This window comes from Lepeophtheirus salmonis, chromosome 13, assembly GCF_016086655.4.
Source record: "Lepeophtheirus salmonis chromosome 13, UVic_Lsal_1.4, whole genome shotgun sequence".
NCBI lineage: Eukaryota > Metazoa > Arthropoda > Copepoda > Siphonostomatoida > Caligidae > Lepeophtheirus > Lepeophtheirus salmonis.
In genome coordinates this window covers 2,256,840-2,275,506 of record NC_052143.2, presented here as the reverse complement: position 1 = coordinate 2,275,506, position 18,667 = coordinate 2,256,840, and the positions used below count along the sequence as shown (strand labels likewise).

The 18,667-nt window shown below is 31.5% G+C and overlaps 1 protein-coding gene across 1 annotated transcript; it reads right to left on the bottom strand.

Annotated features, from left to right (window-relative positions):
- Window positions 1–11,607: 11,607 nt before the first annotated feature.
- LOC121127991 (beta-galactoside alpha-2,6-sialyltransferase 1) lies at window positions 11,608–14,158 on the bottom strand. The gene is made up of 2 exons (XM_040723569.2): window positions 13,637–14,158; window positions 11,608–13,568 (listed from the first exon to the last, which is right to left on the bottom strand). Exons 1-2 carry the CDS (start codon window positions 14,110–14,112, stop codon window positions 12,989–12,991), a joined length of 1,056 nt encoding a protein of 351 aa, XP_040579503.1. The 5' UTR covers window positions 14,113–14,158; the 3' UTR covers window positions 11,608–12,988.
- Between the last annotated feature and the right edge of the window lie 4,509 nt (window positions 14,159–18,667).

The following is an 18,667-nucleotide window of genomic DNA, read 5'->3' as shown; positions in this document are numbered from 1 at the left end:
TATATAAGTTTAAACTTGTAATATCTCCATGAATATTTAATTTATTGGAGCTTTTGTTTTTGCTAAGGACGCTCATGATGATCGAGATAATACCTTATTTTGATATTTTTAGATATGAAGTACTATTACTATTTGTAGTCTTATTCATAGAATCAAAAACCAAAATGAGGTGTTCACATTTTGAACATAGTGTAACGACATTTTTTACTTTTTTTTAGACATACTTTTTTATTTATTTATACGATATATTAGAAGATTAACAAGGTACAGGTACAAATTGAGACTCTTAAATACATTTTTTATTCAAAAAATAACTACTAATAAGAAAATGAATAAAATGTAGTTTTCGTAAAATACACACACTCGTTTTTAGCGTTCATGTCCTGTAGTAAAAGATGTCATTGAGGATGATTATGTTAATTTTTGGTTTGTTTTTTTAACATTCTCATTCTACACTGGATTTTGATCATTGATTATAGTGAGCAAGTATACTCAAAATAACATCAATACATAGACTACATTCCTTTGATGTTTAAAAAAAATAAAACTATATTTTTATAATTTGGCATGATACGTATCGACTTTGAATAAGAACGTAACTCGGATATGGAGTAGAAGTTATTACTGGGGCTTGAGTATTGTTTACTAATATTTTGTGTTAGGTCGATCCTTATTTTTAACTAAAGACTACATTCCCGTCCAGTTGAGTCCCGGTACGGTCCAGTTCAGTCCTAACACTTATAAAATTTGCCCCTTGATATACGTCAAAAAGCTTTATTTCTTCTCTTTTCAATCCCTTCTAGTACTGAGTGTCCGAAGGACCGACGGTCTTAAGGCCGTTCCTAAGAGTGGAATGAACAAAATAAATAAGAACTGACATAACACTATCTATATTAGTTTGTAATTGTAAACAAAGGGACAGAGAGTTGCACCATCTTACGGCAAAATAATACAATTCCCAGAAGGATAGTATCATTTAATATTTATATGATGTATAAGTGTATGATACTCATATACAGGGCGATGTGAAAATCATTCTGAGCATGCGCTATTTTTTTAAAACAACTAAATAATAAAAAGAAACATTCCGTCACGCCATCTTGCGGACAATATATATTTTTTACTTTAAAAAACCTTTTGAATGACTTTTTTTTTTATAAAATACAATACTGTATGAACATTTTTTTACACTGTCAAGTCTGTCTTTTTCAAATATTAAAAACAAAAAAGACAGTTTGCCTAAATTGGAGAAGGAAATACGATCTTGTGCCATGCTTGTCTCCAATCCTAGTGACTTGTAAAGTAGGTACTTTTTGCCACATCTATCTAATATTTGCCCTGATATTTTAAATTTTGAGGATTTTATCTCATTTAGAAACTTTGGAAAATCGTAACTTCAAAGACCTACACAAAAGGCATGCCTTACGTTTTTTAAGTTGGATAAATTCAAGCTTAGGATTTGACGTATATTGGCAATGCCATTTATATTCCTTAATTAGCTCCTTTGTTTGAATTTAAATACACATTGTGCAATACTCAAAATTCCCATGAAGTTCACTTTTTATTTTACATATTTTTTCATTGTTATTTTTGAGAATACATTTAATTTTCTTGATCAAAATTCATTCAAAAGTTTTTATTTTAAAATTTAGTATTCAATACATTTTGTAAGACCTCAATAAAATTATGTTGTTGCCTTTTGTCGAAATAACGATTGATTTGAGCCATGATCAAAAATAATCATTGGATGTTAAACAACTCGTGATGCATGTATTTTGTGAAGTTAGGATTTCCTTCTCTACAGGATACTTGAATAATATTGAAATACATTTCTGCCAAATAGAATCAAGGAAAATCAGTTGACTCTCTTCCCCACCAGACCACCCTGAGTTGAAGATGTTTCCTTAATTTAATTGAATGACTTTTAAAAAATATAAAATGATACTCTCAATTATTAATATCCATGTAATGCGATCAAAAATAATATTAAACTACTCCTGCATATATGTTTCAATTATATCTTTACCTTCATTTCACTGGATAATCTTCATACTCACATTATAAAATATTTAAGAAGTATTTTTCAAAAATGGTTATATTTTACTTAAATATATTTTTTGGAGTTCATTGCTATGTGTTTTATTTATACTTTTTGTCCAAAAACTACCCAAAATCATAAAAAAATTGCATTTTGGAAAAAACTTTTAAGCCGATGTGGCTGGGCATAGGACAGACATACTTAGATCACTAACAAATATATTTTCGAGGTTCTCACATCTTAAAGCATGTGGAAAAATGTGGACACATCAAAATTCAAAAAAGTATATTTTTGAATAGGTCTAATGTATTATTAACAAGTAGATGAGGGGGGGGGGTAATCTACGGCCCGCAGTCCGTATGTGTACCGCTAAACAGATTTTGAATTGTGCCTTTAAACTTTTCTCCAAAAATTATATACTAGTTAGTTAGGCTAGGACAGTACGCTAAAGCCACAGTTCGGCACGAAGCACGGTGCCCTGATTGGTACGGTATAATGGAAAAATGGTTTAAAAAAAAAAATAGAATAATTGTAGTTTTTCAAAAAAAATTGATATTTTATTCTTTAATCATTTATTTTTTGTACAAATAAATTATTCTCTAAAAAACAAAGGTTGATATCAAATATGCGCGGGTTATATTTTCTAGCAATAAACAAGGCCGAGTAGTAGTCAATGCGTTTTTATCAATGTTTTTCTAAGCGGTACGAACATCAAAGAAACACTAAACTTACTTTAATTCCCGGTACTAATGCTATTTTAAATGTATGTAGTAGTGATTTTTCATTTTCTCCCCCCCAAAAAAAAAAAAAACAAAAAAAAACAGACATGGAGCAATGTAAAAGATTCACTGTGATCTAACTCACTCGTGAGAACATGGATCAGTACCTATCATCAAGCTCACGGGATTCGCCAGGAGCAGATGTCTACGCACCAGATTCAAAAAGGAAGAAAGATCCGCACATAGTGCCAAAAGTGATCGTAAAGTCACTCCTAGGTATCTGGCAGGTCTGAGGAGGACCGTGACCTCTAATCTATCCTTGAATAGGACAACACTAGCCAGTAAGAAGGGTGTGGTTCGCAGCACCATCCAAAAGGCATTGGGGGAGCTTTTTATGAACTCTTGCAAGTTGTTTGTAAGTCATCTGTTGACTTAGAAGCAATATTAGGTCAGGTTGGCCCACTGCAAGACTCTGCTCTCTGGCCTCAATACGTCCAATGCAGGTCACAATATCATTTTCTTAGATGAGAAAATATTCACTATTGAACGCAAAAGGAACTCTCAAAATGACAAAAAAATATACTGGTATGTTCATTAGAATGACCTTTGTAGACATTTTACTTTGCTAAAGTCGTGGAAATCATCTTAAGAGGGGTGTCGGAAGGGTTGAGCCGGATGGGCTGTGCTCCCCCCCCCCAAATTAAGGATTTTTTCCTTTTTACAAGAAAGCGAAATATTTGAATTTTTTTTTCAAAAAATTTTATAATAAAAATTTAATTTACTTTTTCCAAGTTTTCTATCAAAAAATTTAATTTTCTAAGTTTTCTTTCAAAAATTTAATTTTCTCTGAATAACTATGGATTTTTTAAATTTTTCTCCAAAAAAAATAATATTTGAATTCATTTTTCATTTATTTGTTTTTTGTAAACAGCAGTTTTTTCAAAAAAATTAATTTTTTGAGAATAGCCATAGACAATGGATTTTTATTTTACAAAAATTTAATTTTTGAAATCTGTTTTGAACAGCTATTAATTTTGAATTTTTTTAATATTAGTAATAGATTGTTGAATTTTTTTTTCCTAAAAATTTAATTTTTGTGAACAGCTGTAGATTTACGAAAAAATTTTATCATTAAATTAAATTTAATTTTGGAAATTTTTTAACAAAAAAGTTATTATAATAATTTTTTTTTTTCTCATATAATACTTTTATTAAATATTATTTGGATATGAACTATAATATTCATTTATGTTTTTGTAAAAGAAATTGTTCAGTTGCTTTTTATTTATATAATCTACTTTTTATCTCTACACTTAATTTATTTGTTAAAATAAATAAATTATTTTAACCAAAAAAAATTGTATATTATTAGGGATACAACTATTCAGTTTTAATATATAAATTCCATAAATTATATTGATATTTAAAAAGATGAAAAAGGAGTTTTATACATTTTTTTAACTTATACATTAATAGTTCAGGAGAGTATCATAAGAACTACTATGCGGCTAGCTGTTTGCCTTCACTTGAAAAGGAGTCCATGATTTTATTCAAGGTGGACACGCAGCTTTGGATTATGGGTAGAATAATCCCGTTTGTGTTCTTTGCTGCGCAGAGCGTTTCCTGGACCTTGGAAATAATGTTCTCTATTTTGAAACACTCATCATATGAAGGCGGCGTGACCACAAGCCAATCCAACTGGGTGAGTCTCACTTCGAAGACCACCATACTATATCCTCCACCACTCATAACATAGGTACAACCACTTGACAAGAGTAAAAAAACAACATGAAATGATGCCTCCTTCTCCTTTTGATAGAAGGAGCACTTTCTATCGCCAGGAATCGATCTCGAGTTATTGGTAAAAAGTGAGGACGTAGCTAATCTATACCTAAGCCACTTATGGATTTTTAAATAAGGAGATTAAAATAGAAGGTGATTCGAACGTTAAAGCTAAGGCTCCAATAAATACTTCCGAGTGGATTAATGTTGTGGATATCTCCCAGTCTGCGGATGTTGAATTCTATCATGAAATCTCTGTTATGGCTAAAAACATGGATGAATGTTTGAAATTTTTTTCTAAAAAATTCCAAGGTGGGAATCGCTGTAAGGATTTTTCAAAACCAACTAATGGGTATACTTTATTCATGTCTCTTTTTAGGTCTTTGTGGAGTGTTGCCCCACAATATGACTGCTGAAGAATGCTTCTCTTATTATTTTACGAGAGAAAGTTTATAATGCAATGTATGCCGGAGTTGGAGGCTCTGAACGATTTCTTCGAAAAATCACAAAAACCGAGCTCCCAAAAAAAAAAAATATATATATGGTCCTGCAGACACTACTGATAATCCCTTTTAAACTGCCCGATTCATCTGAAAGTTTGTATGTGGTATATAAATTAGTTTAATCCGTGTATGGTTTGTATGTAATTTTTGACCAATAAACATTTTTTGCTCTAGCATAAATAATTAATGAGGTTGTATATAATTATAAAACAGGAGTTATTAATTTGTTATTTCCCTGAATTTAGTAATTAGATTTGTTCCCAATTTGATTGTTATACTAAGTAATGGAAATCCTGTATATTTATGTTTAAAAAAATAAAATCAAAATCAAAATGACAATCCTGACAATTTGAGGAACGTTTTGGAAGAAAGACGCCTAGTTGTCATGACGTTTTATTATATCAGCTAGAAGCAGTTGTGATGGGGGAGAATTCGATTCTATAAATCTTCAATACAACTCTATGTGGAAAAAGGACTTACAATTATATGTCCGCAACAAATCTTTTTTCGTCTTTTAAGAGCACGCACGAATGCTTTATCAGGTTTTAAAAATAAATGAATAAGAACTGAAATACTCAGAAGTTAAATAATAATGACAACACCTAAGGATTAGAAAATTCATTCTTCAGATTACTCATTCCCAAAAAATGGGGCCATCTAGAAAAACACACAATTTACATCACTAGTTATATTATAAAGCCCTTAAAGCAACTGCCAACGAGCACTGCGACTCCATGATAGAGGACTACATTCGGAGTGCGTACCAGGCCTTCTCCCGCCGCCTGGAAGGAATCATTGCCGCAAGGATGCCTACATTAATGATTAAGAGAGCTCAGACCCACATCTATTTATTGTATTACTTTTGTTTAAATTCCATTGTTAATTAATAAATTATATCTTGTTGAAGTTTAAAATTCAAAGTATTCAGATTTGTATGGACCCCTCGGTATGAGTGCTGTTTTGTAATTTCATCATATGTCGTGAAATCTTAGCAAGAAATTATAAAGTATACCTAATATAGAATTATAAATTGTTTAATCCATTCAATCACACTCATCTGTGGGGGGGCGCAGGAACCCAATCACGTAACTTTTTATTGTTATTGTCTATCAACAAGTGGACTAATATGATCAACAATTATTGGTAATTTAGGCTCATTACTTACATAGTTGCATTAGTATGTTCTTTCGTACTTCTAAAAGTTTTATTATTCAGAACTAAAATGTGTTGTATTCAAATACTCGGTTCAGCCCAAAGTTCAATCACATGTATCTACTAGGTTCAAAACAAGAAATATCCGAAACTTATTCATACCCTTGTCATAACGTAAAATAATTCATTTTTCCATTCTCCAATTGAGTTTGTTGAATCATTGGAAAAGCGTTTAAGAGGGGCGCGAATTTCCCATCTGCCTTCTAAGTTTCAACAGGCCTCAGTTAGAGGCTCCGTTCTCAATTTGCACCTAATATTTTACTCTTTACACATTAGTCACATCATGGATCAAATTTTAAATTCTATAATGGTAAGCAATTATAGGAATATATCTCTTTAGTGAGTAAATTGAACGCAAAGCTGTTTTGTAAAGTAAATAGTAATTATTACTCCCAGTTAAGTGTTACAAGCAAATTACTATTGTAGTCATAGTAGTTATCATGTAATTTGTCGAGATGAATAAATAATAGTTCTGTTTGTTTGGAATGTATAAATTACACAATAATATACAAAGAAGTTTTTTTATAAATAGTTTAAGGCGAAAATACCTGGCACCTAAATGTATCTAAGACTCATATTATATACACTTAGGTAGGTTGATCAAGCGTTCTCCTTTACCTGGACATTTCCTATTATTACATTCTCTCCAGAGCGTAAGGACACTTTTATATAAACTCATGAAAGTTCCAAATTTTTGTAAGACAAATAGTACATCTTGAATATGGACTGAAATCAAAATATTTTTAATAATATAAGGTGTAATAAAAATAAATTAACAATCTTAACATAAATGTTTATCTCCTTGGCAATTAAAATAGTGCTTACGTCATGTAAAAATCAGATTGGACATGATGTTGCGGAATCGATAGAAGATAAATTGCACGTGATTTGCTGTTATAGAGCCATAAATACTATTCCCGTAGGCCAGAGTTGTACCTTGTATCGAAGAAAAACTATCAAATATGGCGTATTTTTTCTTTCATTGTGTTAATCTTTGACGCGTGCTCAAACAATCACAAAACTGTCTCATATTTTTTTTTTGTACAAAATCTTATCCTTCTAACATAATCTAACGTAGAACGGTTGCACTTTTACAACACGAGACACCCAATACTAAAGCCATGTTCTGGAAAAATAATGGATTTTCTTTTAGTACAGATCTTATAATTTGACAAAATTCAATAAGACAATATCAAAACATGGTTCAAAATATATTTAACAACAAAAGATTCTAAATTTATTAATTCCAAAATATCAACACTCCACTAAACTCCAATGCTGAATTAGGCTATGATCAATCTACCAGTGGTGGAGGTAAAATCACTCTCTCACACCCAAACAAACAAAACAAAAAATATATATATACACCAAAGGGGTGATACATAATTTTGTTTTGACCAAGTTGCAAAAACATTCATTCTTACAAAACTGACACTGGTAAGGCCAAGTGTCATATTATTTTGTTTAGTGTCAGCCAAAAATAGAGTATCTTTAAAATTGAAATGCCCCCTTTTCACAACTTTTTTTTTTTTTGCATGTTTTTCAAGTCCAAGGGTTCAACTAAAAGTCAAATCATATTTCAAATGAGTCGCAGTCAAGTCATAAGTAATCAAATTAACTACTCTAGTCCTCAAAATCTTTCGCGCTCTGTTAGCGAATATCGCAAACAATTAATTATAGTCATTTCAATTTGAAATCATTTTTTTTACTATTGTCTCCATTTTACACTCGTAAATATCAATTAAAATGTTCAAAATACTTGTATGAATAAAATACACGGAGAAAAAATATATCCTTATTTTTATAATAATCTTAAAAATATCAATTTTGGATTTTTACAAAATATAATTTATTGTAAAAAAAGTAAATTTTTATTGTTGATACCAATTTCTATACAATACTCATTACTTTATGGGAATTTCGGATATCCAATTAAGACCCATCAGCTTTTGATAAGTCTGCACGTACTATATAAAATAACAACTACAAAATAATAATTTGGACGCTACCGTTGTGTGCCTCAGTCCCCACATAAAAAAAAGGAACACTCCATTAAATCAAAAGGAACGACTTTTAAACAAAACAGTTAATTCAGCTCACTAAACCTCTGTGGATTTATCAAAATAAATAAAGAATTTGATATTATCAGACTTAATGGTCTAAAAAATTAGAGGGATAAAATGTAGGTTCAAAGGAATAAATCTCAGGGTGAATAATATACTAGTTCTTTTCGGTGTGTTAAGGCAATGCTTTTCAAACTTATTATATCTATGGGGTTACCAAACTTTAGATTAATTATTTTTTTCTTATTTATGTTTACATAAATGAAACAGAAATTTCAAAGTGCATTAGAGACACTCTATAATACAGGGTACATAGTTTTATTAAACTGTCTAAAATAATTTAGATTACACTCACGGTCTTATAGATGTTTAGAAATTCATTAATTGCGATGTATATTTGCTGATAGATGCAATGCTTGATACAAATAAGGATATCTTAATGATAAAGAAATAAACTAAATTCGTTTCTCTAGGCTTCATTTTCCTAGATATATACACAATATATATGTGTATATAGAAAACCTTCAATAAATATGAATAATTTATATTAATCTTTCTCCCTCTTGCTTTGGATAATACCTACTTAAGCCCAAACAAATTCCATTGCGAAAATAATCAAATTTCAAGTATATTTTCATTATTTAATTTATTTTTCCTTCATTGACTTAATTTTTTACGAGTTTGGAATAATAGATTTCTTTATTAAATTGCAGACACTGAACACACCAGAAGCAGTCAACTTGGGATGACCTAGTGAATCTGATTGCAACATACATTTTTTAACTTTTTTATTGAAAATCAAAACTATGACGAGCATATAGGTATAGAGTAGCCATTCATTCGATATAATCACTGCTGGCATCAATAACAGCCTCAATACGGCCTCTGAACCGGCCGCAGGCTCTTCTGACCATCTCATTGTCTATGTTGCCGAATATCTCCTTGATGGAGTCCATCAGGCTGGCCTTGGTGCTATGGGGATGTCTGGGGCTATGTCGAGAGACATAGCCCCAGACAAAATAGTCCAAAGGATTAAGGTCGGGAGAGTTAGGAGGCCACAAATCCTTGGTTACGATGTCATAACAGTTCTCGGTTAACCACTGCATGGAGATTTTGGACACATGGCAGGGTGCTGAGTCCTGTTGCCACACCCAGGGCCTGTCTCCGGCCACCCCTTGGATCCAGGACAGAACCACCTTCTCCATAACATCCAGGTAGACCTCTGTATTGACCTTTAGACCCGTTTCAAACATGTGGGGAGGCATAACATGAGCTTCACTGCTGACCACCCCGAACACCATGCCCATTGCAGGGAACTTGGTCTTCATTATCTTCCTCACATGGCTGGTGCAGGTGGCTATCCACCTGTTGTTCTGCTTGTTGACTTTCTGATCTTGACAGAAATTCTTTTCATGAGTGAAAAACCACAGCATCCCGGGCTGCTTTGGGTGCTTGAGCCTGTTGAGCAATTTTGTTGACTTCATCAGCCTGTTGTCCTTTGCCTTCTGGGTCAAGATCTGGCCCACCTGCATCTTGTAGCTCCTGTACCTTAAATCCTCAGATACATTTTTGTGTTACTTTTTGGACGAAAGGTTGAGTGATATAATAAAGGTATAATCGTTTTCTCATAGTCATTATTGTAATAGATAAGAATACATTCTATGAAATTTCGATAATTAATGCCAGAATTACTTAATTTCCAGACATTAATAAAGTACCTCCCATCGTATCAAAATTGAATACATTAGGAATGGACATTGAAGGTGGTGTAATAATATCTTACAGACAATATATATCAAGGATTTTTTAGTCTTTGGGGGGAGGGTTATCATCCCAGGGTTAAGTGTAAAATATTATATAAATGCGATATATATATATATTATATTATTTCAAATGCTTGAACATTCGTTGTATTGTTCAAGGTTGACTAAAATAAATATGGATTAGTCCACGGATCAATGACGTCACTTGTCGAATTGGAATTTCCTTTATAATAATCTCTTAAGTGATGCATTTCCGTACGTTCATGCTACAACACTTGAAAGTAAAATATAATCCGACATACTTTTTTTATGTATGGCTCTGCAAACGTCTTCACTTATTCCTTCATTTTTTCCAAAAATAACATCCATGATTTCCTAAATATCCGTATTTATATGTTCTTATTTAATTGGCATAGTCCCAACGATGACTTTTTACAATTCCAAACAATGATTTAATAGTACTTTTAGAGTTACTAAAAAAAACCAACTGATCTTGTGCCTCTTTTCTACATGTTTTTGGAGGAAAGGTTGCAAGAATCAAAAAAGGTAACGACATCCATCCGTCTCACTTATTCTGTAGAACCTAAATCCAAATTTGTGGCTTCTTCCCTCTCCCGAATGGACCATATCGAGAAATCTATTTCGTTTGTATCTGGAGAAGGAGGGAGCCACATGCCCTTGCTCCAAAAGGAGTGAGAAACCACTCTTGCACAGATTTTAGAGTATATGCAGGTGGCCTGTCCTCCTGGAAGCAGTAATCCCCTTCCAAGCGCTGTTTCTGGATCCCGGAAAGTAATTGAGACTGTAAAATGTCCAGATAAACACCTTGAATGATCTTCACACCCTCGGGAAGGAAGATCAAGGGGATATTCATCCTGCAGAAGGTGACACCCACCTAGACCATCACTTAGGCAGGCTTTTGGCACTGCACTCTTTCAGGAGTTGTCGGCTTCATCCCTTAGGTTCTATCTGACCACCCTACGCATGGGCGTTCTTTTTCATAGAGCGCTTCTATTTGCGATTGATCTTCGACATTGTTCCCTCCTTCAACCTACGTGTCCTCATGGACCTTGGAGGACAACTCCTGGGCCCATCGTACCACCTGATCATGTAATAGACCCATGACTTGGACACGTTGAGGTATTTTAGAGCCTTGGTAACGGCTCTACAAGCTTTTCCCTTCCAAATGAAGAAAAATGATGTCAAACTTCGGGTTCATGATTTTGTTGGTAGAGGCTCAAGAACACGTTTTAGAAAAAAGTTTGTATAAGAACAAACCAGGATGGAGGATGCATAAATCATATGCAACAAGCAGAATAAAAATATATACACCTATCTAGGAAAAACATTAAGTTGAATTTGCTGACCTAAGACTTATGGATCACCCTGTAATTAAATTTCATTCATGACTTAATTCAACCGGTGTTTTTTTCCAAAAAAATAATGTTATTTTTTTTTATGGCCACTGCTGTCTTTTCCATTGTGAATATTTATTTGAATATTATTATATTAATAAAGTATCCAAGATGTATATTCATTTTTTATTCTATATAAAAATACACTTGAGGAGCTTATTGACATACAAAATATGTCAATAGCTGTTAAGAAAAGCTGTATTAAGTATAGGGTTAATACTAAATATTCCTTTACACTTGCACACAATTGATATCATTTTTTATATTTGCTTCTCTTCTAGAATGTGAATAAATATACTATGGATAGCGGATATGGATATAGCAGTTCCAAAATTTAGAGACTCTTTGCTATATGACGTCATCTTTGGTATGAGGCAATGACACAGAAGAATAATTTGATGTTATCGAGCATCAATGACATTTGAGATTTTTCTGAATGAACCCATGAAAGGATGTTACAAAATATAGAACGATTTTTAAGGATCGATAACAGGGGTAGTACACATTTTAAGTCCCGTATAAAGGACTAAAACAATATAGAACAATTTTTAAGGATCGAAAACAGGGGTAGTACAGATTTTAAGTCCCGTATAAAGGACTAAAATTACCCTAAAGTACATCAATGTAAATTAAAGATATATTGACTTGAAAATTATGATGTGATTGTAAGTAATTAGTTATGGATGAAGAAGATGAGAGGCCATGGGCGTCCACATGATTATATTTATATATATATATTTATTGTTTTGTGAAGCAGGGGGCTGGTTTTTGGAATTTTTTGGAAAAAAAAATCCAATTATGAAATATTTTTGGAAAAAAAATTGAAAAATTTATTTTAAATGTCAAATATTAAAGTATTTCCAAAAAAAAAAATCCAAAATCGACAGTTGTTCACAAAAAATTAAACTTTTAAAAAAAAGAATTCCAAAAAATGAAATTCAAATTTTACATTTTCTGGAAAAAAAGTATCAAAAATCTACTCTTATTACAAAAAATTATTATAGAAAAATTTCTAAATCCATATCTATTGGCAAAAAATAATTTTTTCCCTTTAAAAAATTCAAATATTCCACAGTTGTTCACAAAAAATTCAAAAATTAAACTTCAAATATTACATTTTTGGGAAAAAAATTTCAAAGATACATGGCTTTTTATGGCCAGTTTAATTCTCGGGAAAAAAAAGTGAATAATTTAAATTAAATTTCAAATATTAAATTTTTAAAGTAAAAAGCAAAAATTCTACATCCCCTGTATCCCACCTCCTGTGGACGCTCTTGTAAACATTAAGGCATTTCTACTTATATGATGTTTCTCAGTGTTATCAGAACGAAGTATTGTCAAGTCAAATTTTTACACTCACTGGAAATGGCTATTTTTTACATCTCTAAATTCATGTATCATATTAAATAGTTATATATATCTAATCTAAAAAAGAATATGGAAAAGTTTGCAGTAGATTTATACACACATAAATTCTACAGTTTTAAATCTCATTAGCATTTGACTCCAGGGAATCCATGAACTGTGATAAATCCATGTTGATACGTCTCTTGAAGTGATCCTTCATTCAATTGTAAGAAAATGAGTTTTTCGGCCGATACTGGATGCCAAACTATACACTTATCGGAGGTAATATTTGAGTAATAATGACATTTTTTTGTGGGTGGAAAGATAGGTATAAATCCAAATAGTCTAATTCTTCGACAATGTTGTAAAGCCAATATAAAACCAAGGAAGCCCGTTGTTGGAGGAGTCTTATATTGAATACCCTTGACTTCGCTTTGTAACCAATCAAAAATAGACCAAACTGATTCTGAATTCTGAATATGTATGATTTGTGATGCGTTCTTTTCTCTTCGTTCAATAAATCTTTTAAAGAAAGGTTTATTTCTCCAAGTAGTGAGAGGCGTATCATATTCGGTAGTATCCCAGAAGACTTGTGGACTGGCCTCATAAAATGATTCTGGAAAAGGAACATTTATGTCATTGCGTAAGGGCTGACTATTGGAGTATCGAACACTTGTCTTTTCTCCTACATCTGCTTCATATCCATTAGTTGGAGCAAAGTTGAATCTAAGAACAGATAAAGGGATACAGAAGAAGAACATTTATAGGTCACAGATCAAATTTTAGTGACTAACCTCATTACCATATCATGAAGATCTATTAATTTTCCATTTCCCAATCCATTGAGATCCCCAGAGTTAGACACGAGAGCACAATCCTCAAATACTTTGTTTTCGAACAACGGCTTATCCATGAATGCCTTGTTCTTTTTTGATTCTTGAAATAGAGAATCCTGTTTTAAAATGTACTTAAAGACAATTTCCCGCTTTGCGTCACAAATTAATTCTTTGGCAGGGGTGTTACTCAACTCAAAACTTCCATTTTTGATTAAAAGTCTTTTGTTGGCTGTAATGTGTTCTTCTAGCGACAAACTGTCCTTTCGATCAATTTTGATGAGGAGTCTGGAAACTATATCATCTATTGCATTCTTATTAACCACTATTTCATGCTCCAAGTACTTTATTATTTTTTGGGAGATGAACAACAGATTTAAAAAAGTAAGAGCACAGAAAAATCCAAATATGATGGAACTTTTTTTATGAGCAGACATTTTGTAACAGAATTGATTCAAGATCTTGAAAAGAATGTGAACAAAAAAGTTCAATATATACTTTTGAATATTTAACACATATGTAAACATGTAAGTTTAGCAGTATTTATGCCTGAGGCAGGTCCGTAAGAGTCAAGTGTAAAATTGGAAGTGTTATACTATCCAACACAATCCAACTATTTTTTTGTATTAGTAGTTTGATACTTTCATACTGAAATTGTCCTTATTGTCCCATTTTTAGCCTCAGTGTTTTCCAAAAAAGGTTAATAGAGTTATGTTATTGTTAATATTTTTTAGTCCCTTGGTGGGGTAGATATGGATATATTATATGAAATTCTGCAAAACCTAGTGTTAAAATATCCCAAAACCAATTTTAGAATGTCCTCGTCACATATTGATAACTTGAGTTGGTTTTTTTTACAGTTAAAAATAAGTGCTATTACTTTAAAGACTCATAACTCTAAGAAAAATAAATTCCGATAGTTTAAAACTTTTCAAAGATGTAACTCTATTTTGAATTGATTTTGTACGAAAAGTGGATGTATTGGAGTAGTATAGGTAAAAAAGAAGAGAATGCAAACTCTTAAAGACAAAAAGTGTCAAATCAAATTATTTTTGAAAGTAGAGTCCGGAATTTAGGATCGGTTTTTATCAATGGAGGAGTGCACATGCATGTGTGGGAATGAATTCCTGGTAAATAAAATGCAGTCGTACCAGTTACACTCTGCTTAACTAGCGGAAATCCAATTGGATCACAGACAATGACTGTTTGTATTTTGCCAATTAATTTCTGCGTCTGCCACAAACTTTTCCTTATTGACTTTCAAAGCCACCTTGTGCTTCAAGTAGTTCAAAAGCTCAGGACAGAGATCACCTCTTATGGACTTGGTCTTCTCTGTGAGATAGTTCCTTGTTCTAGGGACATAGAACATTTTTCTTCACTGCTTTAACGTTTTCATCTGTTGTTGACGTGCTTGGGTGTACAGAGCAAGGCTCCTCATTGGCATCTTCTTGGAAGAGTTTGTACAACTTGTAAAAAATTTATTTTACTCAGATCAGTTTCACCGTATGGCACTGTCAGTATTTCTAGTGTTTAGGAGAACTTAATTTCATTTTTTTTACTCAAAATTTGATCCAAATCCATTGATTCATGTTTTTAAATAGCAAAAAATCCCCACACACAAAATACTTGTAACCGTTACACTTCTCACAAACAAACTATATATATTATATAGCTGAAATAGCAATTAACACACACAACTTACTAAATAATGCCACAAAAAAAAGAAGAAAAAACACACGCATCAACTAAATTTACCTTTTCTAATCGCTACATTTAGTTTTTTCTTTACAGAAATCCCCTCTAGATTTATGACTTACGTTCTTGCTTGAAAGCGTGCGACATAACGTATGACTCCCTTGTCATTATATTACTCATTAGGTAAAAAATACAAGATAAGGGGAATTCATTACCAACGTTTGTCAAGTTTGTCTTCCACTCAAATCGCTCTCTTTTCTTATAAACCGTCAACTTGCTAACATTAGAATAGTGAAATCAAATTGATCAAATGTTTTTATTCAAATAGATTTGTCTCTCACGAGTCAAACTTTTCAATCAAGTAAAGCATTAGTCAATAAGGGATAAAACCCGAGTTGGGCACGTTAATGCAACTTAACTTATTTAAGTTACTAACTTATGTTAATTAACTTTTAACATAACTAGTTAATTATATAATCAACGTTATTTTAACTTCAACTTAACTACTTAGTTTTTAGTTTATCAAAATTAACTTTAACTTCACTTTATAATTTTTCTAAACTGCATTATTATGAATTTTAACTCAATTTGATTAAGTTAATTAGTAAAACTTAAATTTATTTTGTTATTTTAAGTTGAAATACTAAAAAACTGCCTCTTAGTAACAGTTAGTTCTTCAATGATTTAGATTAACACTTGGTCGACACTATTTGTTTTATTAAACTTTTCAACTGGGTCATTCCGCATCAAATTGATAAAAAGGATACTTTTTCATTGTCGTAGAAAATGTAGTTTTTATATTATCTTCGATATTTTTATAATTTTACATATTGTTTAAAATTAGATAGAAACTCAAAAATCTAAAATTTTAGCTGTCTTTGACTTCCATTTTAGTAGTAACTTGAATTTGTATTTTTTTTTCTTGATTGTTCAATTTTAAGTGGAGAAACTTTCAGCCAGAGAGACTGACAGAATAATCTTTACTATACAGCCTTGATAAATAACTCAATGAACTAACTTAAATAGTTATTTTTTAATATCAAAGTTAATTTTAACTTAACCAAGGTTGGGTTAGTTAATTTAAATTAAATTAATCTAAAGTTAATTAACTTAAACTTAACTAGTTAAAAAGATAAGTTAACTTGCCCATCACTGGTTAAAACAGACAAAAAATTTGTAAAGTCTCGGATCCAAAAATATTTTGATTTTGACGCCTGCTAAATTTGGGCCTAACTTTGATTTATGTAATTATGCTAGTCAAATGACTTCCTTGAGTTGCTTGTTTTAAATAATATATAACACATATGGAATAACTCCGAATATGGTTGTAATGGAATTCTTCTACTTAATATATATATATTAAGTACAATGTAGTTCCAAAAAAAGATCCAAATAGACGTCGGAAAAGGTGACTGTAGGTCTGTTTATTATGGATAATGGTATAAATCACAATTAAAACTATTCAATATCTATGCTTCATTATATTCTTAAGCTAAGATTCCCTATTCATGCCATTCCAAAATAACAAAAACATCTTCAAGGCTTTTCTTAATTATTATCACTCACTTCCTAAATGTTTACCAATTCATACGGTTCTTTACGTGTTATGGATTTTACTCAAATCTTAAGATAAATTTTTATCCCGAAAAAAAAAAAAAAAAATGCAACTGTTTGACTGAGACAGCTGATAATAATTACAATGTTCTATAGAGCAGGCTCGACTGTCAAAAGTATTCTGTATTTTTCTTGTTACCGACTGTTCATTATTATTTTGAGAATATTTATTAATTATTAAACAGGATGTTCAGATCAAGTCGATGGTTTAAAAAAAAAAAAAAAAAATTATCAATTAGGACATATTTTTCAGCGAGTTACTTAAAAATGGGTTTGAATTGTGCATATAAATGCTGAAAAAGAGTTCATTTGATGTACCCTTCTCCAACATCAATCATGGCCTATATTCGGGCTCGGAGAGAGGAGGAAGCATCCTCTCCTTTATTTCATTTGTTTTAAATTCAAAAAGACAAAATAATCCACCAGATTATTATCAGGACTGCTCGGGGCTATATTTCATTAATTAACACTCCACGTTTGCTCCCATACCCTGTATATGTGGCTCCCCTCGAGTCCAGATACTTTATAGAGGGTTATCTCGAATCAAAGGCAAAACATAATCTCGTCTAAGGGAAGTAGATGATATATATATCAAATGAATTATATAATTAAAAATATTTACTTGGTGTGTTTTACTCTTTTTAACGTTGCCTTTTTTAATATTTACTTTGTACATATGTACTGAATATTGCCTAGAGAATATAATACTATCAAGGGAAAATATAATTATAATTGACAGGTTATAGAAATATACCGTGTTGGACATATGTTTCAATATTATCTTTACCTATCTACATAAAAGAATGGAACTGTTAAATATCTACTTAAATTGTTTCTTCTCGTCTTCATTTCGTAATTGTAATGCAAAAAAACATTCCTTAGAAAGTTCATCTAGTCTACAACATTTTACACTCTAAGATACATTTCGACCCTTTTGTCAATAAATAGAAACACTGAGAGCTGCAAATACTTTTTGAAGCTCACACTGTAATTTTTTTTAAATTTTAAATTAACAATTTACTTTAAGAGAGAAACCTGCGGACGCATCTGACTGCCCTCGGCTTCGTAGGCACGACCTAATCCCCTTTATCCACTGGACATGATAAATACTCATGTTTTTCAATTCAGACGCAACTGGTTATATTTCTGAGTATGCCAGTCTAAGCTCACTGAAGTTATCCCTCATCCCTATTTTATGTATATAACCTAATGCTTAAGACGAAATATCACGTCAGCTACAAAAAAAAAATTAAAAAAAAAAAGTCGAAAAAAAACAACAACAACGTAGGAAAAATCATGTAACATCCTTTGAAGTGTTAAAGAAAGAATATTCACAAGCAATCATTTTTTTCTTGGTTTCTATGGAATGAAATGAATTGAGACAAGGATCATTTTACGACTAAGTTTGGATTATGCACGAATATCCTCACGAAACGTTTTATTATTGCTATTATTTTAATTTTATAGGTATCCATAATAGCAAACACAAGGTTTCAGGCCTCACATTTTCTTGAATTACTTCTAGGTAATACCACACCCAGATAAAGAATGATATTTAAAATATATGAGATCTCCTCAAAAATTAAAGCTCCAATTTCTGCTCATAGATCTATGAAAATATTATGCCCAAAGATGAAAATCTAATATAACTAAATATTCGAGTACCAACATTATACAAAGGAA